Raw genomic sequence first — 15,930 nt, 5'->3', positions numbered from 1 at the left:
AAAAAGCCCAATGGCCAACATACATTCCAGGCCAATTGCCAATGTGTATCCTAGGGCAATTTAGTTAGAATTGCCAGCAGCAGGTCTACTTTATACACCCATCAGGTGACTCTAATGTATAACCAAAGTTAGGAATCACCATAGCACTGTTTAGTTTCACTCACACACATACACACAGAGAGAAGGGGCAGAGGAAGAAAGACAGAGAGAGACAGAGAATGAGAATTATAGCTAACAGGCTTGAGGAAAACACATACACATTCTAACCACATTCCCTTTTCAGCCTGAGAACAAGAGAAAAGGAAGGGTGAGGCTGAGATTACACTCAGTACATCTAGACTACAATGGAATATTCGAGTACAAGGGAATAATCAAAGCTGAAAGCTTCAAATTCAAAATTGATATGACACCAGAGGTGGAAAACCTCACAGCAGGGAGCTTTGTTCATACACATAATAATCTAAGATGTCCTCGTACACACCTAAACAGTGTGTTTGAGTTGTAGTATGTTTCATGTTGCTGCAAACAGTGACTGAAGGTGTCATGTAACATACCTCCGGCGTGTTTGCATTCTAGTGAGTTTCATGTTCACAGTGATTTAAGATGTTATATGGCATTACCTCCTTGAAGTATTGGAGTTGCCATGAGTTTCTGTATAGACTTGGGATCCATTTCCAAGATACCCTATATGTATGTAAATATTTCAAAAACCAAAAGAACTTACGACATTATTTTTCTGGCTGCGACGTCACACATTACAGTAGTGATAAAGTAACTAGGTGAGCATATCATTTTCAATTTCTGTATCTAACAAGTATCTAGTGTGTGTGAGAGAGATAACATGTAAATACGTACAGCTTTATACTTGAAAAAACAGTTGTGTCCCAGTGGCAAGGACAGCAGTCTGGAGCCTGAGACAAAGGGCAGTCAGGAGATCCCAGCTACCTTCTCAAAGTGGTGGGGAGGAACGTTCCACTGTGAACGTAAAACTTTAATGGGGGATACCTCTCACCAGTTGAAACTTTAACTTACCAGCTAACTAACACTATCGTATACCTTACTTCCTTTTATCAGTGGGTTGTTTTCCATACCCAACTCAATATATTTAAAACTCAACTACACAGATCATACTGTATATTTATTAAAGGAAGAAAATTTAAGGTTTATGTTTAATTCTCAAAAAAAAAAAAAAAAAAGCTGGATACTATTTAAGTCAGTTTCTCAGGCAGTGATGGTACATGCCTTTAATCCCAGTACTTGGGAGGCAAAGGTAGGAGGATCTCTGAGTTTGAGGCCAGCCTGGTCTACAAAGAATGTTCCAAGAAAGCCAGGGTTGAACTCACTGACTGGCTCTCTGATCACCTCCCCTTGATGGAGGGAGCAGCCTTACCAAGCCACAGAGGAAGACAATGAAGCCAGTACTGATGAGACCTGATAGGTTAGGGTCAAAGGACTTGGTGGACTTGGGGAGGGGCATGGGAGGAGATGAAGGAAGAGGATGGGATTGGGAGGGGCTACAGCTGGGATACAAAGTGAATAAACTGTAATTAATAAAAATAAATAAAATTTAAAAATTTAACTTTTACTACAAACTCTAAAAAAAAAACAACTTAAGTCCGTTTCTTTCAGAAATTAATTCTTTTTTATATAATATAATTTTATTTATATAATTTATAATATAACATATTTATAAAAATTCATAAATAAAATAAAAATATTACTTTAAAATAAAACCAAGTGAATTGATTTTAATGAGTTAAAATGGACCCAGGAGGTTCTTTTTCAATAAAATATGTTAGAGAAAAGAGACTACCAATCTGCTAGTCCACAAGTTTAATAAACTCACTATACTGGCCAGAGTTATAGAAAAAGAAAGAATACATTTTTTATCATGTCATATAACTTACTAAACATAAGAAGTTAAGCCCTATCCACTCTGCATATTTACAAATCTCCACACTTTTGCTGATCAGAAATTAATTCTTACAAGTCTACTACTTGAGAAGAAAAAAGTGACTGATGAGGTCCTGTGCTCTTAGCTTTTAGCATTTACACTAATGACATAAGCTCAGCTTCCTTCAGCATTTCTCTGTAAAGTTATGAAGCTGAAGCCAACACATGTCTAAGGCAGCCATTCTACATCACCCTAAGATGGTAGTAAAGAGGACAGGACTTAAGGTCGGCAGTGTCAGGGCAATGGAGAGGTTTTCCCAGTTGAAAGGGCCTTTGTTTCCACAGGTGCTGTTTTCTTCCCACCAAAGTCTACTGCTTTTCCAATTATCTCCTTGAGTTTGCCCCCGGCCCCCACAGAGCTTGTTAAATAGAAGTAGAAGTGTGAGAAAGATAAAAGAAGATAACTGTAGCATTCTTCAGTTGACTGCCCTTGGCCATGAAGAGAAGGATGAATTAAATAAATGCCAGGGATTCTTGTCAGACCCTGAATATGCTATGGTCTCCTTTCCCCTTCCTGTTCTCCTCTCCCATTCCCCTTCTCCTTTCCCCTTCCCCTTTCTTTTCCTTTTTACTTTTTTTCCTTTTCTTTTCCTTTTTTTTCTTTCCTTTCCCTTCCCTTTCCTGTCCCTTTCCCTTTCCCTTCCCTTTCCCATCCCTTTCCCTTTCCCTTCCCTTTCCCTTCCCCTCCCCTCCCCTCCCCTCCCCTTCCCTTAGACAGGGCCTCAAGTAGCTCAGGCTAGCCCAAACTGGCCATGTAGGCAAAGATAACCATAAACGGCTGTCTCTACCAGGCAAGTACTAGGGATCCAGGTGTGCACCGCCATACCCATGTATGGCACTTATTCTTGGTGGCGTATTTGGTACAGTGATGCGGGAGCAAGAGAAGGGAAATCTCAATGTGACATCATGGCCAGGTGATAAATAAAAATCTGAACTTTTTTGTATCTCTCTTATATATTTATTATACACTTAGTCACATCAAACAATGAAACCCAGTATGTTATCAAACACCTAAAATTCATTGGTACTTAATAGTGAAGAAACATAAAAATAGTAATATAAATGCTCTAAGTCTCTTTAAATTTTTTAGAACAATTATGAATATAAATAATTAATTTTGCATGATAAATTAGAACTCTATAATGTTAAGAACAGGATAATCATTAGCAATTTAAAGAAGCTAAGTGGAGATAACAGCAAGGTTAAGTTTGTTTAATAAAATAAACTCTGTAAGAACTTTGTAAAGCCACAAAGTTTTTGTGTAACTTTTAACACAAACACTGATTACCATCATTCTACTTTAAACATGATACTCAAAAGAAAATTTTACCTCATATGTGGAGCAAAGTACAAAAGTCTGGTCCCCTCCAGAGAAGATCTGTTTAACGACTCGGTACTTAAAGCGATCTGTCAAAAAGCATTTCAAACAGTGTCAATGGCTGCTCCCCTCCATCCTCTCCTGATGTTGCTTCAGAAGAGCTTATCTGCTTTAATTATGTACAGAAACGAGGCCTTCCTGGTTGACTGCTCAGGATCATTTCTACTTCAGTTAAAAACAAATATATAAAATAGTACCCATACCCTCCCAGGCTGCCTCCCTCACAGACAGCTAACACTGACCTTGTTTCTATTTCTCTTGCTAATTTTGTCATGCCATCGGCCAGAAATCTAAAATGGGCACTACTATAAATTGTCACATATGCTTAACATTCACACATCTGCACGTGGTTCTCTCTATCCCCTTCAGGATGATGCTAGCAATACAAGGACATCTTTCCTAAGTCCCAGGGTGATATCCTATCAAAGGCACACTCTTAAGATCACCTAATTGCTTTTTTTAAAAATTAAAATATAACTACATTATTTCACTTTTTCCCGTTCCTCCCTTGTCCCTACCATGTACCGCTCCTCTCCTCCATTTGAAATTATATCCCCTTTTTAATTGTTACTGTTCACACACACACACAACCTAAATATATAATAACCTTGCCAGTCTATCTGGTGTTACTTGTGTATACACAATTTCAGGGCAGACCTGACTGGTTATCCATGCAACTGCTTTATTTCTCCTAACACCCTTTATATCATAAACTTTACACTTCCAGGTAACAACCCTGCTCCCTCACAGTTCTCTTATCAAACTTAAACCAGCAGCTAGAAGCTCCTCTAGCTGTAAAATTCCTCAGTGCCTTCCCCTGTGGTCTCATATTTCGAAAAAGGGCCATAAGTCCATAGTATAGGACATAGAAATTTGAAATTTTTCTTACTTGAATCATATTTTGTCAAACATATAGACAAACTTAAAACTGCCAGATTGTGATTCAATTACAAAAACCTGGGTTTTCAGATTAAACTTTCTTGACTTGATTATTGTTGTCTGGGAAGAGGAAGGGACGGAGACAAGGATGGTTACATAGCTCAGGCTGGCCTAGAACTTGTGATCCTACAGCATGTCTGTATTACAGGAGTATATCATAACATCCAGTAGTACACTTGCTAAGCAAATGCATTCCAAGTATGCCTAGAGAAAGATAGTTACAAATGACAAAGACTGCATGCTGGTCTTTTGCTTTGGAGAATATTAATGTAAAGAGTCCTGTTTATTTTATATTTTAAGCTTACTCATACATATCTGTCCCATAAGTATTTGCTGAGTGACAGGTTAGCAGCTCTGTGATAAATACTAGGTTTACAAAGATTAGACTATTCATTCTCTGGCCTTAATTTTCTTGGCATCAAAGAAAGAGAGAGATGAACTTGGGAGTCACTGAACCCTTTAATTGTTCCTCTTCCTAATGCCCAAAAAAAGAGACTGAATAAATCTCTTTTCTCTGCTTTTCACAAAACCATACAAATACAGTAAGGAAACTTAAAATTGTTATTTTTAAATCTGTATGAAGCCCTACATTTGTTAATTCAAAGTTAAATTTGGTTATTATACTTCTATTTAATAGCTCCACAGTCCCATTTCTCCCTGTGGATATACAGTTTCAGGATGAGGAAGCTGGTCAGTGTGAAGGACTGCCTTATTCTAATCTCCAATGCAATAAGCGCTCTGATGGCTCGATTTTCTCAAAAGAATGTTTCAAAGAAGTCTCGGCCCATCATCACCAGACACTGGAAGCAGAGCACAAGCACAGGCTTTTGACTGAGGCAGAAACGGGTTCAAATCCTGCCTCTAGAAGGTTTTTTATCTTATGCAAGTGACGGAACCTATGAGGAATCAGTCCTTTGCTTCTGGGGTGATGGCCAATAGCTGTGTGCTTGTTTTTCAGTGCTTACTATATTATTAAGCAACCAATTAAGACTTTAACATTAATTCTCACCACTAACAACAAAAAGATAAACACCACCAAGCGCCTTGATGCCAGCATCTTTGATTGTTCTCTAGGTTCTCAATTGCAGAACTTCATGCAGGATGAATACTCAAATTATTTAATAATAAATATCCAAAAGCACAAAGAAAGAAAATAAATAAACTGTGTTAATTTCCTCTAAAGTAGTTCAAGACAAGTAACAAATACACATTAAAATAATAGTTACGATTACTTAAAAATATAATTCCAATGAAGGTGACTCTTACCAGCTCGAGCTGACAGCTGACCACTGTGGGCAGCCCAGTACCCCTTCACAGGAGATGGGCACTTAACATTACATGTGTGTCCAGTTCCCAGCTGACCTTTAGCTCCACAACCAAATGCATAGATGAGTCCAGAAGAAGGCACAAAGGCTAGGGTGTGCTGTCTGTGGGAAAATAATTAACTCATCAGCATACTAATAAAGATGTACACTCAGTATGGTTTTTTAAAACCTCCACATGAGATCACAGCAATTCCTAAAAGTTCCTGTGATGCTTCTTCATGTTCTTAAGTTTCTTTACAACAGACTCCTAAGTTCTGGCACCTCAGCAGGCATGGCTAACCTGTAACTAAGACCTGTAATGGCTATGAAAGTGGTCCAACATTAAAGCATAAACTGGCTTAAAACATGAGAAGTTTTTCATAATCTGATTTGTGGTTCTCGTGTGTGTTATAATCGCTGGTGTGGGGTCTGTGCACATGTATGTACGTCTGTGCAACTGGGTAGGCCAGAAATAATTTTCTCCTTATATTTTGAAGAAAGTCTCTCATTGAACCTTTTATGAGACAAAAATCTCTTGGTAAACTAGGCTTGGTAAAATGAGCTTAGGGAATATGCCTGTCTCAGCCTCTCACAGCACTGCAGTTACAGATGCATACTACAAGTCTGGCTTTTCATGTGCCTGGTGGGCATCCTAATTTGTGTCCTTGTGCTTGCAGGGCAGGCTTGTAAGTCATTGCACTATCTCACCAGCCCAACCATAGAGTGACAACACTGTATTGTTGTAACGAGGTCGCACATGTGCCTACTGATCCTGGTAAGGAGGGCAACACATGGAAATAGATAAACAACGCAACACATCCTCCCTTTCAGATGAAAGAAAAGCAGAAGCACACAAGCAAGGAACTGTCACATTCCTTCTTCATTTCTCCCTATATTCTGCTACTTACCCTCTATTCCATGGAGGTCTAATGTCCTCCTGTTGGTCTGTTTACCTAAAATTCTTCCTTACCATAATTACTACCTTGTGACTTTCCCTACACAGGTGATCATGCAGTTGATATGTTCTAACGAAAAGCTGTGCATTGTGACACATGCCTACAATCCTGTCAGTTGGGAGGTAAAAGCAGGAGGAAGCCACCACTTCATAGCAATGAGTTTGAGGCCAGCATAGGGCACAAAGACCGGTACTATCAAGGAAAGGAAAGGAAAAGAAAGAAAAAAGGAAAGGAGAAAGTAAAGAAAAGGAAAAAGAAAATGAAAGGGAAGGAAGGAAGAGGGGAAAAGAAAAAGAGGAAGAGGAGGAGAAGGAAACAGCAATAACAAAATATTTCTTTAAATGATAGTGGTTTGCTGAGCCCTCAGGCTTTCCCACTGCCAAATCTTCTGAGTCTCAGTAAGCTCGTGGGGACACTCACCTGCCACAAGCAATCTGAGTTACTTCACTGCCCATTAGCTCCAGAACTCTTCTTGGATTAACTTCATCATTCATGGAGTCATGTCCAAGTTGCCCGCAGGAACCAGCACCAAAAGTAAACACGCCTCCACTCTAACAAGAAACAAGGATCAGGTGACTTTGGTAATGGAGTTTGAGGACTGTCCTGTGAAGCCTATACATAAAATTCCATCTCACCAGTCTGAGTAAGGTATCACATTCACCTGACGACCATCATTATTTCGTGAGAACTTTTATTATGTAGAAAAATAAGGGAATGTAAGACTACAACTTTAGAGAACAAAGTCCACAGTGCTTAGAGAACTGCATACAATTTGAAGACTTTAAAGACTATTTAAAAGTGAGGTGATATAGGGCCAGAGAGTTAGCTCAGCAGTTTAGGAACAACACTTGCTGCTCTTTCAGAGGATCTGAGTTCTGTTCCCAGCACTCACCACCCAAAGCTCACAACCACAGGTAACTCTAGGTCCAGATGATCCAAAAACCTCTTCTGGACTTCATAGGCAACAGGAAGGTACATGGTACAAATATATACACACAGGTAAAGCACTTACACAAAATTAATTTTTTTAAGTGCAATAATGTGTTAGGAGGCAAAAAAGTTTTAGAGAAAAAAGCAGATGAAATGAGAGGATTTTCAGGTTCACTCGCATGTAAGAAACTGATGCTCCATAAACTCCATAATAAAGATTTTAAATTTGTACTTGAATAAATGTTAAGTCTATATACAATAGCAAGTCTTTAATATAAAGAGATTTTCAAGCTAGGCATGGTATTCAAGCCTATAATCCCAGTATTTAGAAAGCAGAAGCAAGAGAAGCAGGAGTTCGAAATCATACTGATACACACTGCATAACATGATGAATACCATCTTGATACATTCGACCCTGTCTCAAAACAACCATTAAAAAGAAAGAAGAAAAGGAAAGAAGGAAGGAAAGGATTAATTTTCATTCTCTCTAGCATGTAAATGTTTTTAGAAGCAATAGAGACTGTCTAATAATTTTAAAATATCAATTAAAATACTATGTTTTATATATTCAAAGGGGTTGTTTTAAAAGAACAAAGGATGGGTATTGTTTTGCATATGTATATATACAACACTTTTATTGAACTATTCTAAATAGTTCAATAGTTATTCTATTGAACTATTTTAAAATGTTACCTAGAGAATATATAAGGTTATCCAAGAGGAAAGCATGGGCAGGCATATTTTCAAAAGAAACCTTCTTTCTATTCCTCCCAAGACAATCAAAACAAAGGTAAAGAGGAAGTTCAAGTCCAAGCATAGTCATTTACCACAGCTACTCTGCAACATCTGAAACTGTCCATCTATGCCTGTCCACAGCCAAGTCCCCCAAGCCCCTCACCTTTGTGAGAACCGCTGTGTGCTCCTCTCCACAACTAATATACACGACTTTCTGTGTCCTCAAAAGCTTCACGTGGCATGGAGACTCCCGATCTGAAATAAATTGAGCATCAGCGTGTCACTACCATTAGCCTTTTAAATGAGATACATACAGCCACCAGCTTCCCAACTCTCATTCACCTCTCTCCCTTCAACTCTACTTGAAAAGTCCATCAAATTTAAGTTTAATTTATTAAAGTCTCAACTCATAATTTCCCTATACTCTCTAAGTCTGTCCACTCCAACCAGGTCATCTTCCCTCATCCCACATATACAACCTTCCGGCCTTCCCTTCATTTCCAACTATGAACAGGGTCATCATCTTCAACCACTACAAAAACTTGACTACTGTTTCTACCTCCAAACAGATCCACCCCTTAATGCACCATAGCTAACTCCAACTAGACCACTCCTCTCCTCAAAACCCTTAGTTTCTTCTTCCATCACTAAGAAAGCGAGTCAGAGTCTTCACTGTGCCTTTTGGGGGTCCTTGGTAGAAATGTCTACACAGCCTCCCTGATCTCCACCTCTGCTTCCCCACCAGTCTTGTAAGTTCCTGTTCGCTTTGACTAGAACAGTCCTCACCAAGTTCTCTATATGTCCCATTTCCTAGCAGGTTTCCTATAAGGCTCTGCTTGAATGATAAACACAAACTTTTTCTAATGCAATGTGACAGACATATTATTTATTTATTGTTTATTATTTGCATCCATCCACTAGAACAAAGTCAATTAAGCCAGATGTCCTGTCCTGTTCACTGCTCTCCCTAGATACCTAGCACCAGACCAGCACACAGCAGGTCCACAAGAAGCATCTGTTATATAACTGAATGTGTTTTTGAACTGAAGAGTGCATACAGAGGCTTACGTACCTTTTTCATCACTGAGCCCTAGCTGCCCTGCATTATTCATTCCCCAGCCAAAAACAGCTCCCGAGAGAGACAGGGCAAAGCTATGAGCCCCTCCTGCAGCCACCTGAGCCAGCGGGATCCCTTCCAAAGACCTCACCCTCTGTGGGCTGGTTTGGGAGGGGAACTCCTTCCCCAGCCCTAGCTGTCCATGGCTGTTCTTTCCCCATGTGAAGAACTGGCCATCTGAAATAACAACAGGACAAGTGATGTTCCAAACAGAAGGATACAGGTTCCATATAATAAGATACTCCTACACCATTCATAGTTGCTCTATATACAGCAAACTCACCCAAAAGAAAGGACAGAGACACCGTGTTTCAAGATTTCCAAAGCCTAAATTAGCATTTGACGACAGAGAAGTAAATTCAAGCCTTAGTGGCCTTTGAAAGCTATCGACACTTATCTAAAAAAGGTTTAAGTAAATTCAGTTCTGAAAAGGCTGGTGACCAGGCTCAGATCTAAGCAAGGTGACCTCATTTCTGACCACAGTAAATCAGGAGCCTCCGGACAGTTTCAGACACTGCAGCTGCTCTGGAATGAAGGCCTGAGCAGGACACACAGCAGGAACAGTATGTCCCTGCTCCACCTTACACTTCTCTCACTCCCACTTTTACTTTTATCTGGAATCCTGGTAACAGAACTATAGCTTTCTGAAACAAAGTCCGTAAATATCTGTGTTCTCAAAGACACCTGGGCACTGTCCTAGCCCTGGTCTCTCTTTTCCACAAAAGATGCAATGATGAATCCTACACCATCCACATCTCAAAGATGCAGATCAAACAGAGTCTGTTAAATAAATGTCACCATTCAGATAATGCTTTCAGTTAGATAACACAGGACTGCAGGAGAAAAATGCTTTTAAAATTAACGTAACATTAGCATATATTTATATAAATTACCAGCTGCCAGAGCCAAGCAGTGCCAGTTACCACAGGAAACTTGTAATATGGTCTGCTGGTTCAGCTTCTGTATTAACCTAAAATAGAAAAGGGTTTTCTTAAGTGTGCATCCACACAGAAACACAATTATCACAAACATTTTCAACTAAACACACTGATTTAAAAAAAAATACCTTGTCTAAAAGACCTTTTAAAACCCAAGCATGTATTTTTTTCTGATAAGAATTCTATTACAGCTTTCATTATGCTGACTCTTAGGAATTTACTGTTTAAAACAAACAAAAATTCTCCTACACTTGGGCCCATTTCTAAAGTCCTTCACCTTGCCATCCTCACTTGAGAAAGTGATTACTGTGACACACAAAATCTTTAGGAGCTCCAAATTATTTACTGTCTTCATCAATGCTAAGGAGTAAACTATGGCTGACAGTGTCCAAGAAGCCACATTTGGGAAGTACAGGTAAAAGGACCAGAAATACAGGGTCAGCTTCTACTACATAGTGAGCTTAATACCAACCTGGGTTAAATGAGACCAGCATCAAAAAAAGAAACGTTATTAAAAATTTTCTGATTATCAGTTCAAGGTAAATTAGTATAAGAGGCAAAAGGGGCACTCTTTTTAGTCAAAACATTTACCAGTTGCTAAGAACTCACTTCTGGACCAGCTCATATGTTTAAAACTTGAGGCAGACAGTTCTACAAAGAATTGCTTTTTGTGTATTACAAGTGTTGTTACCAGGCATATCAATAGAATGAAGAAAGCAGTCAAAATCAAGAATTCTTTGGGTAGCATGCTCACCTGGGCACTGCCACTGAATCCTCAGTAGTCATGAGGCCCAGCTGGCCATCACTTCCTGCACCCCAAGAAAACAGCTGGCCCCGGTCGCTGAGAGCCAGACTGTGAGACTCTCCACAGGCCACATGCACGATATGCTGATCAGCCAATGCTCCAATTTGTTCTGAAAGAGATCAAAACAAAGGAAGAAAAGACACAGCCTTGAACCAGAGATGTTGCTCCCCTTGCCTTAGCAACTTTTCACTGCATGACCAAACCCCTGACTGGGGAAGGGGATGGTTTTGGCACACAGCACAGTGTATCGTAGGAAAGGAGCTAACAGTGTGAATCCTCACATTGTGACACCTAGGAAGAAAGCCTGGCAGGTTTGGCACTCTGCTGGCTTTCTCCCTTACTCCCTTTCTATTGAATCCAGGAGCCCAGCCTACAGTATGGTATAAGCTCCACTTATGGCAGGTCTTCCACCCTCAGTTAAACCTCAGAAACACCCCACAATATTCCCAGATGTCTCGTAGGTGATCCTAGATCCAGTTGTGGACAATGAAGATGAACCACAACCATAATCACCAAAGGCAATTTTATTTTATTTTATAAAGGGAACCATGAAACCTGTATGTCTACTGAGATATTAAACTTTGGGGATTCACCAGTATTTTTATATCTGTATATGAAATATTGATCATATTTTTTTCATTGTGTGTATTCAACAGACTTCCCCCTGTATCCCATTCCTGTTCCCTAAATTCTTCCTTCAATTTTCATGTCATCTTTTTAACTGAGGTTTCATGTATGAGAGAAAACACATGCAACTTGTCTTTCTGAGTTAGGCATATTTCACCGAACATGAGACCTTCCAGTTCCATTTTCTTCTACATAGCTAATCTATCATACATATATGTATGGACGGAAAAAAAAAAACAACAACACTAAAAGCTCAGTAGTTTGTGACATCAAATTATGTTGTTGAGTTATAACAACAAAATCAGTGACACAGAAAACAGACATGTATAGCCACATAGAATAGAAGATCCATAACAAACAGCTATGGCCTTTTTGGGTTTTCAATTAAGGTTCTGAAAGCATAAGAGTGGAGAACAAGAGGATTATTTTTGGTTTTTGTTTGTTTGTTTTTTTAAACAAGTGGTAGAAGATTGAAACTATATCCCCTACCTTATGTCCTAATTTAAAAAAAATTTTTTTTTTTTGGCTTAATCTAAGTGTAGTGGCACATTCCTGTAATTCCAGCCCTTAGGAAGTAGAGGCAGACAAATCAAGAGTTCAAGGTCATTTTCTGTTCTATAGTGAGTTCAAGGGCCAGCCTGGGCCACATGTGACCCTGACTCAAAAACAAAACAAAAAACCTTAACTAACAAATGGTCCAAAGAGCTTTATATAAGACTCACAGTTGTGATAGTTCTACATGTAAACATAGGAAGAGAGATTCGTTACGATATAAATATGGGCAATGACTATCAGATTAGGACTGAAGTTGTTCAGGAAAACATAGGAATTCACAAGTGGTATTGTATCTTAACTTAAGGGCTTCTGTGCAACAACAACAACAAAAAACAAATAACAGCAACAACAAAACATCAAAGGCTCACCCACAGAATGAGGGAAACCCTTTCCATGTGTTCATCAGGATTAATTACCAAAATACATAACAAACTTTAAAATGTTTTATTTATTATTTTTATATTAATTACAGTTTATTAACTTTGTATCCCAGCCGTATCCCCCTCCCTCATTCCCTCCCAATCCCACCCTCCTTCCTTCATCTCCTCCCTGCCCCTTTCCAAGTTCACTGATAGGGGGGGACCTCCTCCCTTTCATCTGACCCTGGTTTATCAGGTATCTTCAGGACAAACTTTAAAAATTAAATGCCAAAAAAAAAAAAGTAATGCAGTTCATAGATGCATTACTATGATGGGTAAATGAATAATATAGTTTTCTCAAAGAAGTAGTTCAAGTGGCCAATGGATAAATTAAAAAGTTGTATCTTTAGCCATCAGGAAAGGGCAAATCACTTTGACATTGAGACCATTCCAACATGGTTAGAATGGCTACATTAAGGGAACAATAAACATGCCAGACAGGCTGGGCAAGGACATTTAGATACTGTTGGTGGGGACGTAAGTTAGTTCAGCAGCCCAGGAGGCTTCTCAAAAACCTAAAAGTAGAAGTCGCACTCTATCCAGCAGAACCTCTTTGGATGTACATCCTAAAGAGTCAAGGGCAGCATGCAACAGTGGTAACTTGCACGGCTGTATTAATCAAAGCAATATTCACAACAGCCAGATCATGGAACCATCTTGTACACATCAGCCATAAACAGTTGTGAAAATGGAACATGCATATGTATGTGTGTGTGTACATATATATATATATGCATGTAGGTATGTATGTATGTATGAAAGGCAGAAAGATTGTAAGAAGCAGGGGACCAGGAACTTTGCTGTGAAATTATATTTCCCATTAGCATCAGAAGCTACATCCATAAAGTCTCACTAACACAACCATCCAAACATGAGCTAAGCAAGAATGATACCAATGAACATGGTAAACTAGATGGGGCCACATGGCCCCAACCCTACACAAAAAACTACAGGCAACTGAGTAAAGCTAGGAGTAGGAGAGGTGTGGGTTTTCCCCAGGCAAGAGTATACCAACTGGTAATTCAGTGCCAATGGTGAGCCCTGAAAACATAGATTGAAGTAACATTATATGGATGCAAAAGGTTATATTCAGGAATATTATGTATATACAAATACATATATGCATGAAATTAACAACTGATTAAAAAAAAAAAAAGAGGCCAGGAATTTGAAAGGGAGCAAGAGTTATAGTGGATGGTTTGTAAAGAAAAAAGAGAAGGGATGTAATTAAAATACAATGTAATTAAACGTGTGTAATTAAAATACAGTCTCAAAAATAACAACAACAACAAAGTCTTTGATTAGTGCCATTCCCTGGCGCTGGGTGGGGGTGGCTGTTGTGAATGGGATCCTTTTCCTAATTCTGTCTGATTTGTCATTTGTATATAGAAAAAAAGGGGGGAGTTAATTTTATACGTTCTAAAAGTGTTTATCAAAAAAAAATTCTAGTAAATCATTAATCTTGGAGGTATGGGATCACACCAGCAAATCTAAAATTGTTTGATTTCTTATATCTGCCTACCTTTTGTCTCTTTTTCTTGCTTTACTGCTCTGCTTAAGATTTCAAGTATCATACAGGAGAATGGTGACAGAACTCGCCTTGGTACTGATTCTGGAGAAAGTGTTCAGCTCCCCATTATATGGCATCATGACTCCTTTATTCCCATTCTCTTCAGAGTATTCCATGCTCTTCAGAGCATGAAGAGATGTTGAATGCCCACCAAAGGCATCTACTGAAATGATTATGTAGGGTTTCAACCTTTACATATTTATACATTCTATCTAACTCATTAATTACATTTATTGTGTTGCTGAGTTCAGTTTGCAGGTATTTTATTAAAGATTTTTGCATTTATGTTGATTAGGGAAATTGGTCTGCAGTTTTCTTTTTTGTTGTTGTTGTGGCTTTAACCAGTTTGGATAACAAAATAGTTGTGGCTTAATGAATGGGTTTGGAAGGTTCACTTCCTCTGTATTTTATGGAATTCTTGAAAGAACATGTGTCCCTTACTTCATAGTCTCGTAGAAACCAACAGTGACTCAAGCTGGACTCAGGTTTTTCTTTGTTGGTAGAGTTCTTGCACAGTTTAATCTATTTGCTTGTTACTGTGTTTAGGTTTTTTTTTTTTCCTTCCTATACTCTTGGTTTAATTTTGGTAGGTCCTATGTATCTATAAACTTCTAGATTTTCTCATTTATTAAAATATAAGTTTTTAAAATGCCCACTACAGATCCTCTGAGTTTCAGTGGTATCTTAGTCACTCTTTTCATCTCTAATTGTATTGTGTCTTCATCTTTTGGTTAGTATGGCTATAGGTCTGATAATCTATTCTCTTCTTTCAAAGGAATCTGTTATGCTGATTCTTTGTATTGTTCTTTTCATTTCCACTTCATTAACCACATCTCTCATTTCAGTCTTCCCTCATAGGTTATTATCTGAACCATTGCTGACTGCTTAAAGTCTTTATATTAATAAGCATCCTTCTCTGGATACTTTCACTATATTTCATGGGTTCTATTATGTTGTTTTCATTTTATTTGATTCTAAGAAGTTTGTTTGTCCAGTCTATTCAATGGCCAAATGATCATTCAAATGCTTTATTTAATTTTCATATTCATATATTTTAAAAATTTCTATTGTTGATTTCTGATTTTATTTAATTATTGATATAATAAAATATAAGATGTTTTAATTTTCCTCTATTTATTCACACTTGTTTTGTGTCCTAAAATATGACCTATTTTGGAGAAAGTTCCATAAATTCTGAGAATGTACATTCTGAAGCTGTAGATGTAGTTTAAGCTCACTTAATTCACAATGTTGTACTGAGTAAGTCTGGTGTTTCTTTGATGATTTGGGTTTTGGTCTGGGGACCCAGTTAAGGTTGGGTAGTGAAGTCATTATATATTATTGTATTGGGGTTTACCTGAACATTTATGTTCAGTAGTGTTTATTTTAGAAACTTGGTATATCAATGTTCAGTGTACACGTTTACAACATTTCGGTCATTTTGATAGATCGTTCCCTTCATGAAGTGACCTTCATTGTCTTTTTTAACAATGAACAGGAGTCTGCCTTACCAGAAAACCCAGTATACCTGTCTACTTTCAGACTCCATTGGCTTGTAATCTTATTTTTCCACTCTATCCCTTTCATGCTGGGCTTATCTTTGCCAACAAGGTAAGTTTCTTAGAGGCAGAGAACAACTGAGTCTTGTAAATCCAAATTCTATGTTATGCTTGTGTTTACCTCCTTTGTTCAGGTTTAATGACG

At 38.3% G+C, this 15,930-nt stretch overlaps 1 protein-coding gene across 7 annotated transcripts in view; it reads right to left on the bottom strand.

Moving 5' to 3' along the window:
* Positions 1–15,930, bottom strand: part of Herc3 (HECT and RLD domain containing E3 ubiquitin protein ligase 3) — a 111,394-nt gene that overhangs the window by 71,165 nt on the left and 24,299 nt on the right. For 6 of the 7 annotated variants that reach the window (XR_008720752.1, XR_008720753.1, XM_055612606.1 and 3 more), the window contains exons 3-9: positions 11,005–11,164; positions 10,206–10,282; positions 9,268–9,489; positions 8,359–8,450; positions 6,951–7,081; positions 5,537–5,697; positions 3,284–3,360 (exon numbers count right to left, since the gene is read on the bottom strand). Coding sequence is in view for 5 of the 7 variants with exons in the window: in XM_055612606.1 (XP_055468581.1) it covers positions 3,284–3,360; positions 5,537–5,697; positions 6,951–7,081; positions 8,359–8,450; positions 9,268–9,489; positions 10,206–10,282; positions 11,005–11,164 (920 nt within the window). In the remaining 2 variants the exon portion in view is untranslated. Of the gene's footprint in view, positions 1–3,283; positions 3,361–5,536; positions 5,698–6,950; positions 7,082–8,358; positions 8,451–9,267; positions 9,490–10,205; positions 10,283–11,004; positions 11,165–15,930 lie in introns of those variants that run through there. The other variant, XM_055612605.1, reaches the window with a different exon arrangement.

Source organism: Psammomys obesus, unplaced genomic scaffold (assembly GCF_907164565.1).
Source record: "Psammomys obesus unplaced genomic scaffold, mPsaObe1.curated_primary_1811, whole genome shotgun sequence".
NCBI lineage: Eukaryota > Metazoa > Chordata > Mammalia > Rodentia > Muridae > Psammomys > Psammomys obesus.
The sequence above is the reverse complement of the archived record's forward strand: the minus strand, read 5'-3'. Positions and strand labels throughout refer to the sequence as shown.